Here is a 15,360-nt window from a genome sequence, read left to right on the forward strand (position 1 = left end):
ATTTACGTTCACTGCCTGAGAATCTCTTGTCTGTGCCCCTAACAGGACAGTCCCCTGTAACAATTATTCTTTTAAATTTTGACAAACCCTGTTTAATGTAAAATGCAACCTTAGTGCCTGAGGTCTGACTACCACTTCTGTTTTTCCTCGAGACATTATCTCATTTAACAGTACCCAAAATAGAATATCTGTTTGAGAAAGGAATAGCCACAGAAGAATTCTGAACTAATTTCTTACCTTTCCTGACAGTCAACCGTTTGAGTGATCCTGCTGCGTAATCACTTCTACATTAAGCATATAAACAAGCTCTCAATAGTATCTTATATATAACAACAAATTTCCCTGACCAACAGATTTAATACTAAGCATCCAAAAAATAGAAAAAGAAATATGATTATTAAAACAAAAATCAAACACTTAGCTGAACAAATGAGAAACCAACTCCTTAAATAATCCAACACTCAGCTTTCAATCTCCAAATATAACAAAACTCACACATAGGCCTCTCCACAAGCTAGGAGCAAGTGAGAAATGCAGATGCTGGAGATCAGAGATGAGAACCTGCATATCCTTGATTGAGTGGGAGGAGGAGTTAAAGTGTTCAGCCACCGTCCGCCAAGGACATGCAGATCCTGGGTCTCATCCATCGCCAAACCCTAACCACCTGACGCCTGGAGGAAGAACACCCCATCTTCTCTCTTGGGTCCCTCCAACCACACAGGATCAATGTGGATTTCACCAGTTTTCCCATTACCCCTTCCCCCCACCTTATCCCAGTCCCAACCCTCCAACTCATCACTGCCCTCTTGACCTGTCCATCTTCCTTCCCACCTATCCACTCCACCCTCCTTTCTGATCTATCACTTTCACCCTGGATTAGTGGTGCTGGAAGAACACAGCAGTTCAGGCAGCATCCAAGGAGCAGCGAAATCGACATTTTGGATAAAGCAGGACTTTTGCCCGAAACGTCGATTTTGCTGCTCCTCGGATGCTGCCTGAACTGCTGTGCTCTTCCAGCACCTCTAATCCAAAATCTGGTATCCAACATTTACAGTCATTGTTTTTACCTTATCACTTTCACCCCTCCACCTTCATCCACCTATAGCATCTCCAGCTATCTTCACCCCAGCCCCAAGCTTCATTCCTGATGAAGGCCTTATGCCTTAAACATCGATTCTCTGGCTCCTCAGACCTGACTGTGCTTTTCCAGCAACACACCCTTCAACTCACCACTAACCCCCTAAACAAACAATCTCACATTCTTTAGCATTTTTTTTTGTCAGAAGAGTCATAGAGATGGAAACAGACTCTTCGATCCAAACCGTCCAGATATCCCAACCCAATCTAGTCCCACCTGCCAGCACCCGGTCCATATCCCCCAAACCTTTCCTCTGAAGATTGAAACTGGACAGGTACAAACTCTCTGGGGGTGGGTGGGAAGAAGAAATAAATCTCCTTTGCTTTTTAAATTAATTTTCAGACATGCTTTTTGAAAGATGAAAGTTTAAGACAGAGATGGAGAAAAACTTTCTCTACAGATTGATGCTGGGCAGAGACATGGAGGGCCCTCCCACACAGGCTCTGCTGGATAAAAGATGAAATCTCTCACTCGCCGCCGCTGCTGCAGGGCGGGAGGGCGGACGGGGTTCCGCCGTATCTGCGCCGTATCCCCCCGGGGGCGCGCGCGCGCGGCTGGATACTGTATCCAGTCAATTGCTACATTGTCCCAAAAAAGGATACATTCTCGGGCGTGAGCGCGCGATTCTCTCCCCGTCCCCCCTTAACACCCACCAGGTCTCTGCGGTTGGGACGGAGGCGCGCCTGGCTGCCACGCGGGTGCGCGCGCCGGCCCCCCCGGAGGCGCGCGCTGGCCGCTTTGCGCAAAGCGCATGCTCGTCGTTCCTTATAGCCGCGGGGCCGCCGCTGCGGTTTATTCACTGCAGCAGCGGGAGGAGAGGGAGAGAGAGAGAGGGAGGGAGGGAAGGTGGGAAAGGAGGGTAAGGGAAAAGAGAGAGATAGAAGGAAGGAAAGCAAATAGAAAGAGGAGGAAAACAAAAATACAGGAGACAGATAGATACAGAGAGAGAGTGAGGAGAGCATCGCCAGTCACTGCAGCATCTAGAGGGAGATCCTCCTGCTCTCCCCAGCTCCTTCTCCCGGTCTCTCTGTCTCTCTCACCCACCGACAGGCGAACCCCCCCTTCCCCCCCACCCCCTCCGGCCGGTTACTCGGTGAACACCATGGCCGATAAAGACGGCAAGAAGGACTTGGAGGAGGCAGAGGGAGGATGGAAGCAGTTTATCTACAACCCGGGCACTGGGCAGTTCATGGGCAGAACCGCCAGCAGCTGGGGTAAGGAGCTGCGGGAGCGAGTGTGTGTTCACCATCACCATCACCATTATGCTGCATGTTCACCTTCAGACTGATCAGAACATCAACCAGCTGTAGGGAGGGGGTACCCACCCACCCAGGTATATGGAGAATTGTGTGTGTGTGAGGGGGTTAACCCCCACCCAGCTGTAAAGGGGTGGGGGGGTGTGAGGGCTGCATGCGGATCGATTGGAAATGTCGGAGCTGCTTTACTAGCGGGGTGGGGGTGGTGGTGATGGGGTGGGGGTGGTGGAGACAGCTTGTCTCTGGCGAGAGCATTAACATTGCGGATACTCGGTGCTGGACCCAGCCCCCGGTGTCCGGCTCCTTACCCGCCCCCCCCGGTTCTTTCTCTATGTTCCCCACTCCCCCCTGCGGAACCTACCGCCCGTGTCCGGTCCCTTCTCTTTCCCCCCTCACCCCGATACCTGCCCCCTGTCCCTTTCCCCATCACCCCGATACCTGCCCCCTGTCCCTTTCCCCATCACCCCCATACCTGCTCCCTGTCCCTTTCCCCCTCACCCCAATACCTGCCCCCTGTCCCTTCCTCCCCATCACCCCCATACCTGCCCCCTGTCCCTTCCCCCCTCACCCCAATACCTGCCCCCTGTCCCTTTCCCCATCACCCCCATACCTGCCCCCTGTCCCTTTCCCCCCTCACCCCAATACCTGTCCCTTTCCCCATCACCCCCATACCTGCCCCCCGTCCCTCTCCCCCCTCACCCCCATACCTGCCCCTGTCCCTCTCCCCCTCACCCCCATACCTGCCCCCTGTCCCTTTCCCCCAACCCCATACCTGCCCCTGTCCCTTCCCCCCTCAACCCCAATACCTGCCCCTGTCCCTTTCCCCCATCACCCAATACCTGTCCCAGTTCCTGCCCCCTGTGCTCCCCCCCCCTCCCCACCCCTGACTCGATCGCTGCAGTGCTCCCCATTCCCCCCACCCCCCTCGGCCCTCGCTGCTAACCCAGTACCCGGGAGCCACTGTATTGCTTTGCCCGCAGTGACTGGAGCCCGGGCTGAGCGAGGGGAGAGGGTCTCTCTGTCTCTCCCAGTCACCTCCCCCCACCCCCGGGCCAGAGGTGGGTCCAGGGGGGACGGGAGGGTAAAATGGAATTAAATGATGAATTGAAGCCGAGGTGTCAGAAAGCGGCTTGGAGGTTTTGGATTGAAACCTGAGTTATTATATGCAAAGCCTGGGAATCATGATGCTGCCGAGGTGTTAACGTGAGCAAACTCCTAACGTTGGAGTAAAGTTGGGCTGCTGCATTTCCTCCAGCCTCCCCCACCCCGCCCCCACTTTGTTTTTTCATGACTGAGCAATGTTTTAATATTCCCTTAGATCTGGGCGAAGCGCTGACTAATTGCACTTGATCTTTTGATTTTTCTTAAAAAGTGATAGAACTGGATGCAAAATAGTGTCTTTATTTGATGATTGAGAAATAGCGCAGGGGATTGACATCTGATTTTATACGGGAGATTCATCCATTCAAAAGTATCACTGCATCATTTCTCTCTCTTTTTAGTTGATGGTCTTGATTTAAATGTTATTAGATCTTTGGAATCCAGGAAGTGATTTTTTTTTCAAAGGGAGCTGTATTTCTTGGTATTGGTGCAAAGTAAATAAATCCCAATGGATGAAAAAAGCTGCATGAACAGCCAGTGTTTAAGACAGTCTGTCTTTAATTCCAAGTTGCTTCATTAAATTTTAATTGATTTTATCTGTAAATTTCCTCCTTTTTATTACTTGCATAATTTAAATAAGTTAATAATTCAAAGAAATTCTGCACAAAATCAATAAGGCTCCAGCAATAAATTTTATAATTGTTTTGTTTCAATGTTCCATTAATTTGATTTTTTCATGGGCTTCACAGAAACTCACTGACCTTTTGAAACTTTGACTTTAATGCATCATTTCGAGAGAGGAGGTGAAATCTTATTTGAGAACATTTTACTAGAAGAGTATTAAGGATTTCTGTTTTGGGTTAAGCTAATATTGTTTATAGAGCTGAGGGCCGATTCCCGACACTGTAGCAAAAAAGGAGTGACTTGGAGCAACCCCGTACTCATGTAAAATATAGTTTGCTTTTTGCCTGACTATGACATTTTTTTAGGATCAATGTGAAATAATCATGACCCTTGCCTGTTTTCTTCGATGTTTTAGCAATTATTGCCCGAAGAATGCGTGAAGGAGGGGAATATTCAAAAAAATATATAGCCTTGCTGTTTAAAAATAAATGTTTTCATTTATGGGGCTCCTTTGTAAATTATGTGTCCTTAGTCTACATTTAATCTCTGACTCAAGAGCCAGGAAATTTTGCTTTGTCAAGAACATTGGGGTGGCACGGTGGCACAGTGGTTAGCACTGCTGCCTCACAGCGCCAGGGACCTGGGTTCGATTCCTGCCTCAGGCGACTGACTGTGTGGAGTTTGCACGTTCTCCCCGTGTCTGCGTGGGTTTCCTCCGGGTGCTCCGGTTTCCTCCCACAGTCCAAAGATGTGCGGGTCAGGTGAATTGGCCATGCTAAATTGCCCGTAGTGTTAGGTAAGGGGTAAATGTAGGGGTATGGGTGGGTTGCGCTTCGGCGGGTCGGTGTGGACTTGTTGGGCTGAAGGGCCTGTTTCCACACTGTAAGTAATCTAATCTAAAAAAAAACATTCACTTATCATATGTTAGTGTGATCTTACTTTGCCCCGTCTTGAGATATGACCCTTTTTTATGATTGATTTCAGGCCCCAAAACAAATTAATTTGTTCTGATGAATGACAGAGGTGGGGGACGGTGGGGGTTAGTGATAAATACAATTTCTGAAACTAGCTGAGCATCACCTGATTAAATCATGAGGGACGTGGATAGGGTGAATCGTCACAGTCTTTTCCCCAGAGTACGGGAGTCCAAAACTAGAGGGCATACATGTAGGGGGTTTGGGGAAAGATTTAAAAGGGCCCTAAGGGGCAACTTTTTCATGCAGAGGGTGGTGCATGTATGGGTGAGCTGCCAGAGGACGTGGCAAAGGCTGGTACAATTACAGCATTGAAAAGGCCATTTGAATAGGAACGGTTTAGAGGGGTATGGGTCAAGTGCTGGCAAATAGGGCTAGATTAATTTAGGGTATCTGGTAGGCATGGATGAGTTGGACCGAAGGGTCTGTTTCCATGCTGTACATCTCTATGACTCTAATTACAGTGAGTGCCCCATCAGCATATGAGAAGTTAGAATTGCTGTTTAGATCATGAAGGAGACTCCTTTAGGGGTATCCCTATACACGATACAGTCCCTGAAAGAGCCTGAGTCACACAGTCCACTCTGCCAAAAATAGGAACTATTTTGGGTGGGGTGGGGTAGAGCCAGCAACAATGTCGCTCTTAGAATGTTGTGCCTTCCTTTAAAATGAACTTTCTAACACCTCTCCAAGCCCTGACACCCTTTCCCATTGTCCTGCTTTAAAATATTCCAATGCAGACTTGCCCAGGTCTGAACAGGCAGGTGAACTAGAGACACCCGAGCACTGAATGAGACTGTGAATACTGAAACTCTTAATTTTAAATAGTATACTCCAAACAGCACCCGGTATGAAGGAGAACTGAGGAGCAGGAAGTGCGGGAGCTTTAAAAGTGAAGTTGAACTACACTCAGGTGAACCATATCTATGGTAAGGAATCTGACCTCTCAGTGATTAATGAAATCAATACCTGGGACGCCCTGAGGATAATTCCTTAATCACAATATTTTCCTTTCCGGTTAATCTGTTCAGAATTTATTGCCCTTTTGGCTATTTCATTTGAAATGAAATATTGTCATTGGATAGCCTTTATCAATGGTTACACTATGTGTGATGTGTGAAGCTAAGGTGGGGGTTTATCATTTTGTATTGTCTGTTGGACTGTATGTGGCACATAATGTTCTAAATGTCATTAAATTTTCAGGACGTGGGCAAAACTAGCATTTATTGCTCATTCTTTGTTGCTCATCATCATTGGCAGTCCCTTTATTGCAAGGAGGAGACTTGCCAGAGAATACAGCCTGGAGCCAGAGCTTGTCTCTGGAATCTTATAACAGAGAGATGGTGCTGCACTGCACCAACCACATGCTTCTGGCTGATTGCCTGTCTTTAGGGTTTTGGAAAGATTGGCAGGTTAACAATCAACCAGTTTGGTTGTATCATTTTGACTCCTGTGGCCTTGGAGGATTTGATGAATTTGTTAAATCTTTGTAATACATTATGGATTAACTGCTATTCCCTGAATCTGTGGTTCAGAGGCAGTGATACAACTTTCCAACTAGCCCCTTTGAGATGGTGGTGGTGGTGGAGTAACTTGAATCGCTATTGTTCTTGGGTGAAAAAAAAAGTCTGTTCTTCCTATGAATTAGTATCATAACCCTGGTCAGGACCACTTTGATAAGAGTGCGTTTTAAACAATGCAGTATGAGAAGTTAGCATTGGTGTTTAGATCATAAAGGAGACGTCTTGGGGGGGGTCTGTGCCTGTGCAAGACATAATCGCGGTGCATCTTGGTTCATCCAGTCAGAAAGATTGTACAATTTCCTTCCTCTCCATTGTAAAATGGTGTGATTCCTCACGTTTTACCTCCACAACCTTAGGTAGGAGTCAATTTCATGTATTGTTCAACTCTATGAAGAAAAACATCTTGCTATCAGTTATTTTATAGTTTAAACTTGTTCCCTCTTGTCCTACTCTCAGCTTGTTTTGAAATAGTGTTCCAGGTTTATCTTTTCTCTACTACTTAACTTTTATCTTTATAGCTCTTCAAAGGTCATCTCTTGGTTATCTTCTTTCAAGGCTGAAAGTTTCCTGAGACCCTTTTCCAAACACACTACTCTTTTTCTGGGATTAGTCCCTTAGCGCTTCATGCATACCTTTTGAATTTTCATTACCAGAACTGAACATAGATCTCCAGGGCATCTTTAGATGATTTTATAATGCTACAGATACTTATTTAAATATTTCTTTCTCAGTTGCAAATCTATAGTTAACATTTTAGACAGACTAATATATTGCAAGCGACTGGGTAGCTATCTTGAGTTAGGAGCTTATCAAGACACAATACTTTTTTTGATATTGCTAAATCTTTGTAATACATTATGGATTAACTGCTATTCCCTGCCCTCTTGACCTACTTCCACAAACTGCTGAGTAATCAATTCCCCCTTCTGCCCCCCCCACCCCTAGCCCTTTCCTTTTATAGTAAATCACAGAACGTGAGAGACAGTGGCTGGTCCAGCTATTATTGGTCATTCCTATTTGCCCTTGAGAAGGTGGTGGTGAGTTGATATTGTAAATGGTTCTTTTTGGGGTTCTCAAATCTCTTCTCATTTCTACCCTGCCAAAGATAACCCCAGTTCTGAGCCTCTGGCTTCATAAAATATGATACCATCCCTAATCTTGTTGTCTCTCAAGTCCATGTCCATCTTCCCTGCAGGTCCAGATTGAAAGCTTCCCAATTCAGCTCAGTTCCTGCCAGAGCACTGAACTGCCTCAAAGTTACAAATGTTATCTTCTGCAAGTGTGACATAGTGGACCTCTTCCTCCCTACACTGTCTGTAGCCTTTGGTGCCAGTGACCATCCCACACTCCTCCCAAGCTGCTTATTCACTGTCCAACAAAATGGGACTGCTTGGATTGTTGCCTCTCTGGTTGTTGACTCATGAAGAGTGGCTGCATCAGTTAGGATTATCTTCGCTGGAGTTTCGAAACATTGAATTATAGAATCCTTACACTGCAGAAAGAGGTCATTCAGCCCATCAAGTTAGCACTGACCCTTGAAAGAGCATCCCATCCAGACCTAGCCCCTCACCTAATCCCCGGACCCTCACCTTTCCCACGGCTAATCTACCTAGCCTACACTTCCCTGGACGCTACGGGCAATTTAGCAGACCCATCCACCTAACCTGCACACGGAGGAGACCGGAGCAGCCAGAGGAAACCCACGCAGACACAGGGAGGATGTGCAAGCTCAACACAGTCAGTTCCTGAGGCTGGAATCAAATCTGAGTCCCTTGTGCTGTGAAGCAATGGTGCAAACCACTGTGCCACCCAAGAATAAAGTTGGGGGTGGTGCTTCTCAAAGAAACCTATAAAACTCTAACAGGACTAGGCAGGGTAAACACAGGAAGGATATTCCCAATGACTCGGGAGTCCAGAACCAGGGATTCACAACCTAAGAATAGGGAGTTGGAACATTTTGGACTGAGATGAGGAGAAATTTCTTCACCCAGAGAATGGTGAGTCTGTGGAATTCACTACCACAGACAGTGGTTGAGGGCAAAACATTGAATGTTTTCAAGAAGGAGTTTGATTATAATTCTTAGGGCTAAAGAGATCAAGGGATCTAGGGACAAAGCCTGGAGTAGGGGACTGAGTTGGATGATCAACCGTAATCATATTGATTTGGTCGAACAGGATGGAAGGGCTGAATGGCCTACTGTTGCTCCTATTTGTTGTTATCCAGTAACAACTGGCAGTGATTTTCCAACCTGCCATTGTACCATTATCTCTGGAGTTGCCCAAATACAATGCTTGGGCCCCACTTCCCATTTAGCTCTTAGCAACATAATTCAGACACATTCAGGTTCTATATATATGCTGATGCTAGCCTCCTGTAACTCACCAGCATCTCTCTCAATACCTTTACTTCCTCAGCATTGTTTGAATGCTTTTCCAACTCCTAGTCCAAAATGAGCTGGAAGACATCAGAAACACATATAACATTATCTTTGACCCTTCCTCCCAGGCAACTGATTTCATTTCCTTCACTGACTTGTACATCGAGCTGTAAGATGTAAACTTTGTGCTCTCTTTTATAATGAGCTGAGATTCTGTTTTGTAATGAGGTCAGACAGGTGGACCTATTAGAATAGGAGTTCCCTGATTGGGGCTGTTAATCTGGTCCAATCAGGGAGTGCTGGCTGACCGGACTGTGAGCGGTTCTGTTCATACTAGGAGCTAGCTCTGTGCTGGCTGATCAGTGTCATGTACTGTGCATGTGGAAATAAATGGGGACTTGGTGACAGGGCCTGGCCTTGGTGGAGTTATTTCAGTGGCAACATGAGAAAACACACCCCCGAAGAGATTTGTTCACCACAGTTGTCTTTGAGTTGGGGTAAGCAGTTCTCGCATCATGCCGTCATTTGGGAAACTTGACTTGTTCAATCCTGCCGCTGAAGACTGGGCAGAGAATGTGGAAAGAATGCGTTGTTTTTTCCCAGGCAAATGATATTGGAGCAGACGAAAAGCAACGCATCACTCTCCTGATGGCGTGTGGACCCACGGCTTGATCAGTTAATCAGGAGGAGAAAGTGAGGACTGCAGATGCTGGAGATCAGAGCTGAAAATGTGTTGCTGGAAAAGCGCAGCAGGTCAGGCAGCATCCAAGGAGCAGGAGAATCGACGTTTCGGGCATTTTGGTTCCAGTCTCTCATGAGAAGCAGCTGGTTTAGTTAGCACTAACTGGAGTAAAAGGCTTGGGCCCAAGCTTGATGGGGAGAAATTGGCTGAGAAAGAATCAACTTGTTTGGCTGAACATTTTTCAATTAGAAAATGGCTGCCTGAGTGAAGTCCTCATTACATCCTGGAAGTTTTTCAGGAATATTAAAGGGGCCAAGGCCACCTTGAGTGCTGACCAAGAAACAACTCCATGATTCTGCACGACCCACCCAGTGTCATTTGTCTTAACGGGCAAAAATAGAGGCAGACATCAGGAGGCTGGAAAGTGAAGGAATCATCAAACCAGTTTAATCTGCAGATTGGGTGGCACCAGTCGTTCCAATTTGTGAAGCCTGACGAGTCCGTTGTCTTTGTGGAGATTTCAAACAAGTGATAAACCCTTTCTCATAGCTGGCGAATATCCAGTCCCTTGTTTAAAGGACTTGTACAAAACTGGGATCTGTCCTTCAGGAAGCCAGACGTAAGTCTTGTGTACCTGCAGTTGCGGTGAGATGAGGATTCCCAGAAGTATGCTACAAATAATACCCAGAAGGGTTTGCTCCAATGTACGAGTCTGCCATTTGGGGTGTCATCAGCCTGTGCCATTTTTTCAGGGTACAATGGAGAACATTTTACCAGGTCTACCCCAGATCACCATTTACCTGGACAACGTGCTAATAACTGAGGCGACCAATAAAGAGCATTTAGAAAACTTGGACATCATGTTTTAAATGCTTCTCCAAGGCAGTTTGGGCCTTTAGGAGAGAAAAATGTGTGCTTCAGGAACCCCAAGTGACCTACGTGGCCTACAGAGTCGACAAGACTGGGTTACACCCTTTTGGAGGGTAGAGTGAGGGTGATCAAAAGTACCTTGGCTCCAATGTCTATACTGGAGCTTAGATCTTTCATTGGGTTGGTGAATTTTTACATAACCTGGCACCTTTTGACCTGCTATTGAACAAAAGTCAGCCTCGGAAATGGTCTCGTAGCCCAGTCGTAGCCTTTAGGGAAGTGAAGAAACAGCTGCCATTGTCTAAGGCCCACTATGTGGTCCCATCAAGGCACCAATACCTTGATACCAAATGGGGAGGCAATGTTAGCTCACAGATGGCCCAGTAGAGAGGAATGCCCGATAGCGTATGCTTCTCAGATACTGGCTGGAGTGGAACAAAGTTATGCCCAGATAGAGAAGGAAAGTTTGGAGGTCATCTTGGGTGTGAGAAAGTTCTTCTAATATGGTTTATGGATGTAAATTTATAAGAGTGACAGACCACGAATCCCTGCTAGGTCTCTCTCTCTCACACACACACACACACACACACACACACACACACACACACACACACACACACACACACACACACTGGTGGGCTCTCATTCTAAGTTGTTACAATTACTAGTTGGAACACCATTCAAGTGGCTAATGCAGATTCCTTGAGTTGCCTCCCACTGGCAGGTTCACCACCGGTGATGGCTGCCACTGGAAAATTTCGTTCTGCTCTTAAACTTTCTGGATACCCTTCCGATCACTGCTGGAAGTTTCTGACTCTGAATGCAAAAAGATCCAGTCCTGGCAAAACTAAAACGGCTGGGAGTGATGGGGGAAGCAAAAGTGGCCATCACAAACCAGACTTAAAACCTTTCGGGACCCAGCGAGACCAGATCGAAGGAGAGGGTGGTGTGTTATTATGGGGAGCAAGAGTGATTGTCCCAAGCAAAGGTCATTGCCAGATACTGGCTGAATCCCACCAGGGTCATCGAGGGCGTTTCAAAAATGAAGATGTTGGCGAGAAATTGTCTGGTGGCCAGGGTTGGATGCCAGCATTGCTGCTGTGGCCAACGAGGTCCATAATTGCCACCAGTAGCTCCCCCACACTTGGGGGAATGGCCGCGTAAATGCTGGACTGGACTACACTGATCCTTTCATGGGCTCAATGTTTCTAGTCCATTGTGGATGGACTGTCAGAGTGCACAGAGTTCATTCATCAAACACGAGGGTGATGATTGGAAAGTTGTGAGCGTGGTTTGCAACACATGGACCCTTGGAGGTGTTGGTCACAGGCAATGGGCCATCGTTTACCAGCATGGAATTTGTCACCCAACCTGCACATCTTTGGACTGTGGGAGGAAGCGGAGCACGTGGAGGAAACCCATACAGACACGGGGAGAATGTGCACACTCCACATAGACACTCTCCTGAGGCTGGAATCGAACCTGGGACCCTGGTGCTGTGAGGCAGCAGTGCTAACCACTGAGCCACCATGTCCCCCTGGACTATGTGAGAGCTGCAAGTTTGCAAACACAGCAGGAGCAAAATGTGTCCAGCCCCTCAGAACACCCATGGGTTCTCCCCCCCCCCTCCACTAGTAAAGAGGTCAGCCAGGTGGACCTCATACAATATGAGTTCCCTGATTTGGGGCTGTTAACCTGGTCCAATCAGGGAGCCCTGACTGACAGATATAAACAGGAGTGTCAGAGGGAGCTGAATCAGTGTCTTCTCTACACATGTAAATAAAGGGTGACTTCCTGATTGCACACCAGCCTTTGTGGATTTATTTAATGTACTGTATGTTTTGCATCATTAAAACTGCTTACTTCTACACCTGGATAATCGTTGGTCTCTGCTCAACTCATCTGTACTTTCTGTTGTGTCTTGACTTGACTAATTGTGTGTTCTCCTGACTAAATCCAATTCTCTATACACCTGAACTCCCCAAAATCCTGCTGCCTCCTTCTTAACTTCCACCAAATTCCATTCACCTGGCAGCCTCTTTGAACTAAAATGATTCCTTTCACCAGGAATTTTTATTTTAGAAAAACCCATCCTGTTGTCTAAATCTCTCTGTACCTCACCCTTCCCTAAATTTGTAAAGTCCCAGGGCTCTCCAGGAACAGAATCACATGAGTGTTACCGTGCAAAGGAGGCCATTCAGCCCATTGTGTCTCTCATGTATCCCTCTAGTTCATTCAACAGCTGCATTGTTAGCCACCTGGACCTCAAAATCTAAAATTATTTTCTCCTTTTAAGATACTTTTTAAAAGCTTACACTTCGGCCAAAAAGGAAGTCCCCTGTTCTAACATGTCCTCTTTTGGATTGGAAGCAATTTTTTAACATTCCTGTGAAGAGTCTTGGGACATTTTACTGCATTGAAGACATTGAAACCAAGTGTTCTAATGAAGATGATCCTGTGATGACCATCCAATGATATATCTAATATTAACATTTAACTGTTATGCGGATGTTGGTGAGTCGAGACAATGTGGATTTACATTGAACTGGACCTGTCCCTAAATACCACAAATTAATGAAAAACTTTCCCTAGCACTTCACACTTCACTTTAGTTGTCTTAACAATTCATGAGTATTATAGCTATCATCCATTTTTAAATTTTAACCTGTGGTTATCGTAACAAAACAAACAAGAAACACCTAAAGAGACCATAGGAGTAGGCCATTCGGCCCCTCGAGCCTGCTCCTTCATTCAATAGGAGCGTGGCTGATCCAACATTCTCCACGTCCACTTTCCTGCCCTTTCTCTGTAACCCTCGATTTCCTCGATTGATCAACAATTTATCTCAGCCTTAAATATACACAAGACCCCTTCCCCCACGGCTCTCTGTGGCAGGGAGTTCCAAAGACTCTCAACCCTCTGAGAGAAAAAAATTCCTCTTCTTCTCAGTATTAAATTGGTGCCCCTTTATTCTGAGACTTTGGTCCTAGACTCTCTTATGAGGGGAACCATCCTCTCAGCATTTATCCTGTCAATTGTTGGTAATGCAACATCACAGTACAATTTTACAGCTTAATCCTGGTGCGTGATCAATAAATCTAGGTGCCTCATTGTTATTTACTTCTAACAATCCACAGACAAGACCTAAAAAAAATGAAATTGTCATAGAGATGTACAGCACAGAAACAGACCCTTTGGTCCAACTCATCCATGCCGACCAGATATCCCAACCTAATCTTGCCCATTTGCCAACACTTGGCCCATACCGAGCATATTAATTCACGTTTTTTCGAATACTTTTAAAAATTTTTCATGCATTTAAAGTTCCAGCTCAATACCATATCTGTCTTTAATAGCTTTGCTTCCTGCCACATTGTTTGCATTTTTACATTAACATTTTCCATTTTCAATGCAGAGTACCATACTTGTCATGAATGCTGCTTATAAAAGCTGCAGTTATACGTTCAGAACTGGTGGTGGCACTGTAGTGCCTTGGTTTTATATCTCACGGGTCCTGAGGGTCTCCTACAAGGAACCACCAATACTCCAACCACCTCACTGTCTGTACACCATGAATTAGTGTTCATTTTGCTATGTACCCATAATATTAAATTTGTTAAAAATAAAGGCCTTTTATCACCTTGAAACAGGGACTGAGATGTGCACTGGTTGCTTCAACTATCCATTTCCTCTAACTCCCTGTATGTAATACCACAAGAAGTTGATAAAAGGTGCAGCTGGAAATGAACACAGCAAGATCATTCAACCGGTTCCTGCCTGAAACATCACCATCCTGCTCTTGTGATGTTGCTCGACCTGCTGCGCTTTTTCCAGCTCCACATTTTATCAACTCTGACTTTTCAGCATCTGCAGTCCTCACTATCTCCATACCACAAGAAGTTAACTGTAAATGTATCCTTACAGACAAATTAGCTGCTACAATTAAGTGACTGTAGTGTATAAGCTAATTTGAAGAATTTAATGTAAATTATTTAATGGAAAATAAACTTCATGTTTTCAAAAGTAGACATCAGTGTTAATTAATTTAGTAGCTTAATATTAAATTATGACCTAACATTTTAACAGAAGGTGCCTTGAAAAGGAATTTTATTGTCCTGCTTTTATTTACCTTTGGGTCCTTTTTGAATCCTGTGAGTAAATCTTTGCTGTGACCTAAGGAGTATGCTTATTATTATTCTCCAAAATTCTGTGGATCCTGTGTTGGTTTTGTGTGGTGATACTAGTCATTACATTCACATCTTTAATGTTACTTGCAAATGATCAAATTGGGAGCTGGAATTCAGCTCCTTGAATTGCTCCATCATGTGATAAGAATACATTTAAACAGTGAGTTGCAGTAAGCCCATGATTTTCTAAACTTATAGTTTTATCAGTTTTAGGTTTCTGTTTCTGCAGAAACAATCCCTGTGTTTCTTTGTATCACTTACCCTTTCTTTTACTTGCTCTGAATTAATATTTATCAGATGGTGAGATTGTTCTTTGCAGTTAAATTATCTGAGCTACAGGTCGTCTTTTTCTGGATATTTTCTTAATTGCTCGTAGTTTTGTCCATATGAAGATCACAAGCTGACACATGCTCTAATTCCAACAGATAGATGCTTTATAAAGAAGTTTAATTTATTATATTTCAATGGTGTTCAAAAATTGCAAGTGTTTTTACTATATACCTATACTTCATAATAGAATGTGAGCACAATTATCCATGTAAGCATTCATTGTCAGGGTACTGTTTAGAAATTAGCTAGTAGTGGTTTTTGACAGAACCCCCCCCCCCCTCCAAATTTGGTGAGTGA

The 15,360-nt window shown here is 45.2% G+C and overlaps 1 protein-coding gene across 2 annotated transcripts in view; it reads left to right on the forward strand.

The window, feature by feature from the left end:
* Positions 1 to 1,979: 1,979 nt before the first annotated feature.
* Positions 1,980 to 15,360, forward strand: part of atp1b3a (ATPase Na+/K+ transporting subunit beta 3a) — a 73,654-nt gene continuing 60,273 nt past the window's right edge. For both annotated transcript variants that reach the window (XM_060833998.1, XM_060833999.1), the window contains exon 1: positions 1,980 to 2,352. In XM_060833998.1, coding sequence (XP_060689981.1) covers positions 2,241 to 2,352 — 112 coding nt within the window. In that variant the 5' untranslated portion in view covers positions 1,980 to 2,240. The remainder of the gene's footprint in view (positions 2,353 to 15,360) is intronic.

This window comes from Hemiscyllium ocellatum, chromosome 13 (genome assembly GCF_020745735.1).
Source record: "Hemiscyllium ocellatum isolate sHemOce1 chromosome 13, sHemOce1.pat.X.cur, whole genome shotgun sequence".
NCBI classification, from domain to species: Eukaryota; Metazoa; Chordata; class Chondrichthyes; order Orectolobiformes; family Hemiscylliidae; genus Hemiscyllium; species Hemiscyllium ocellatum.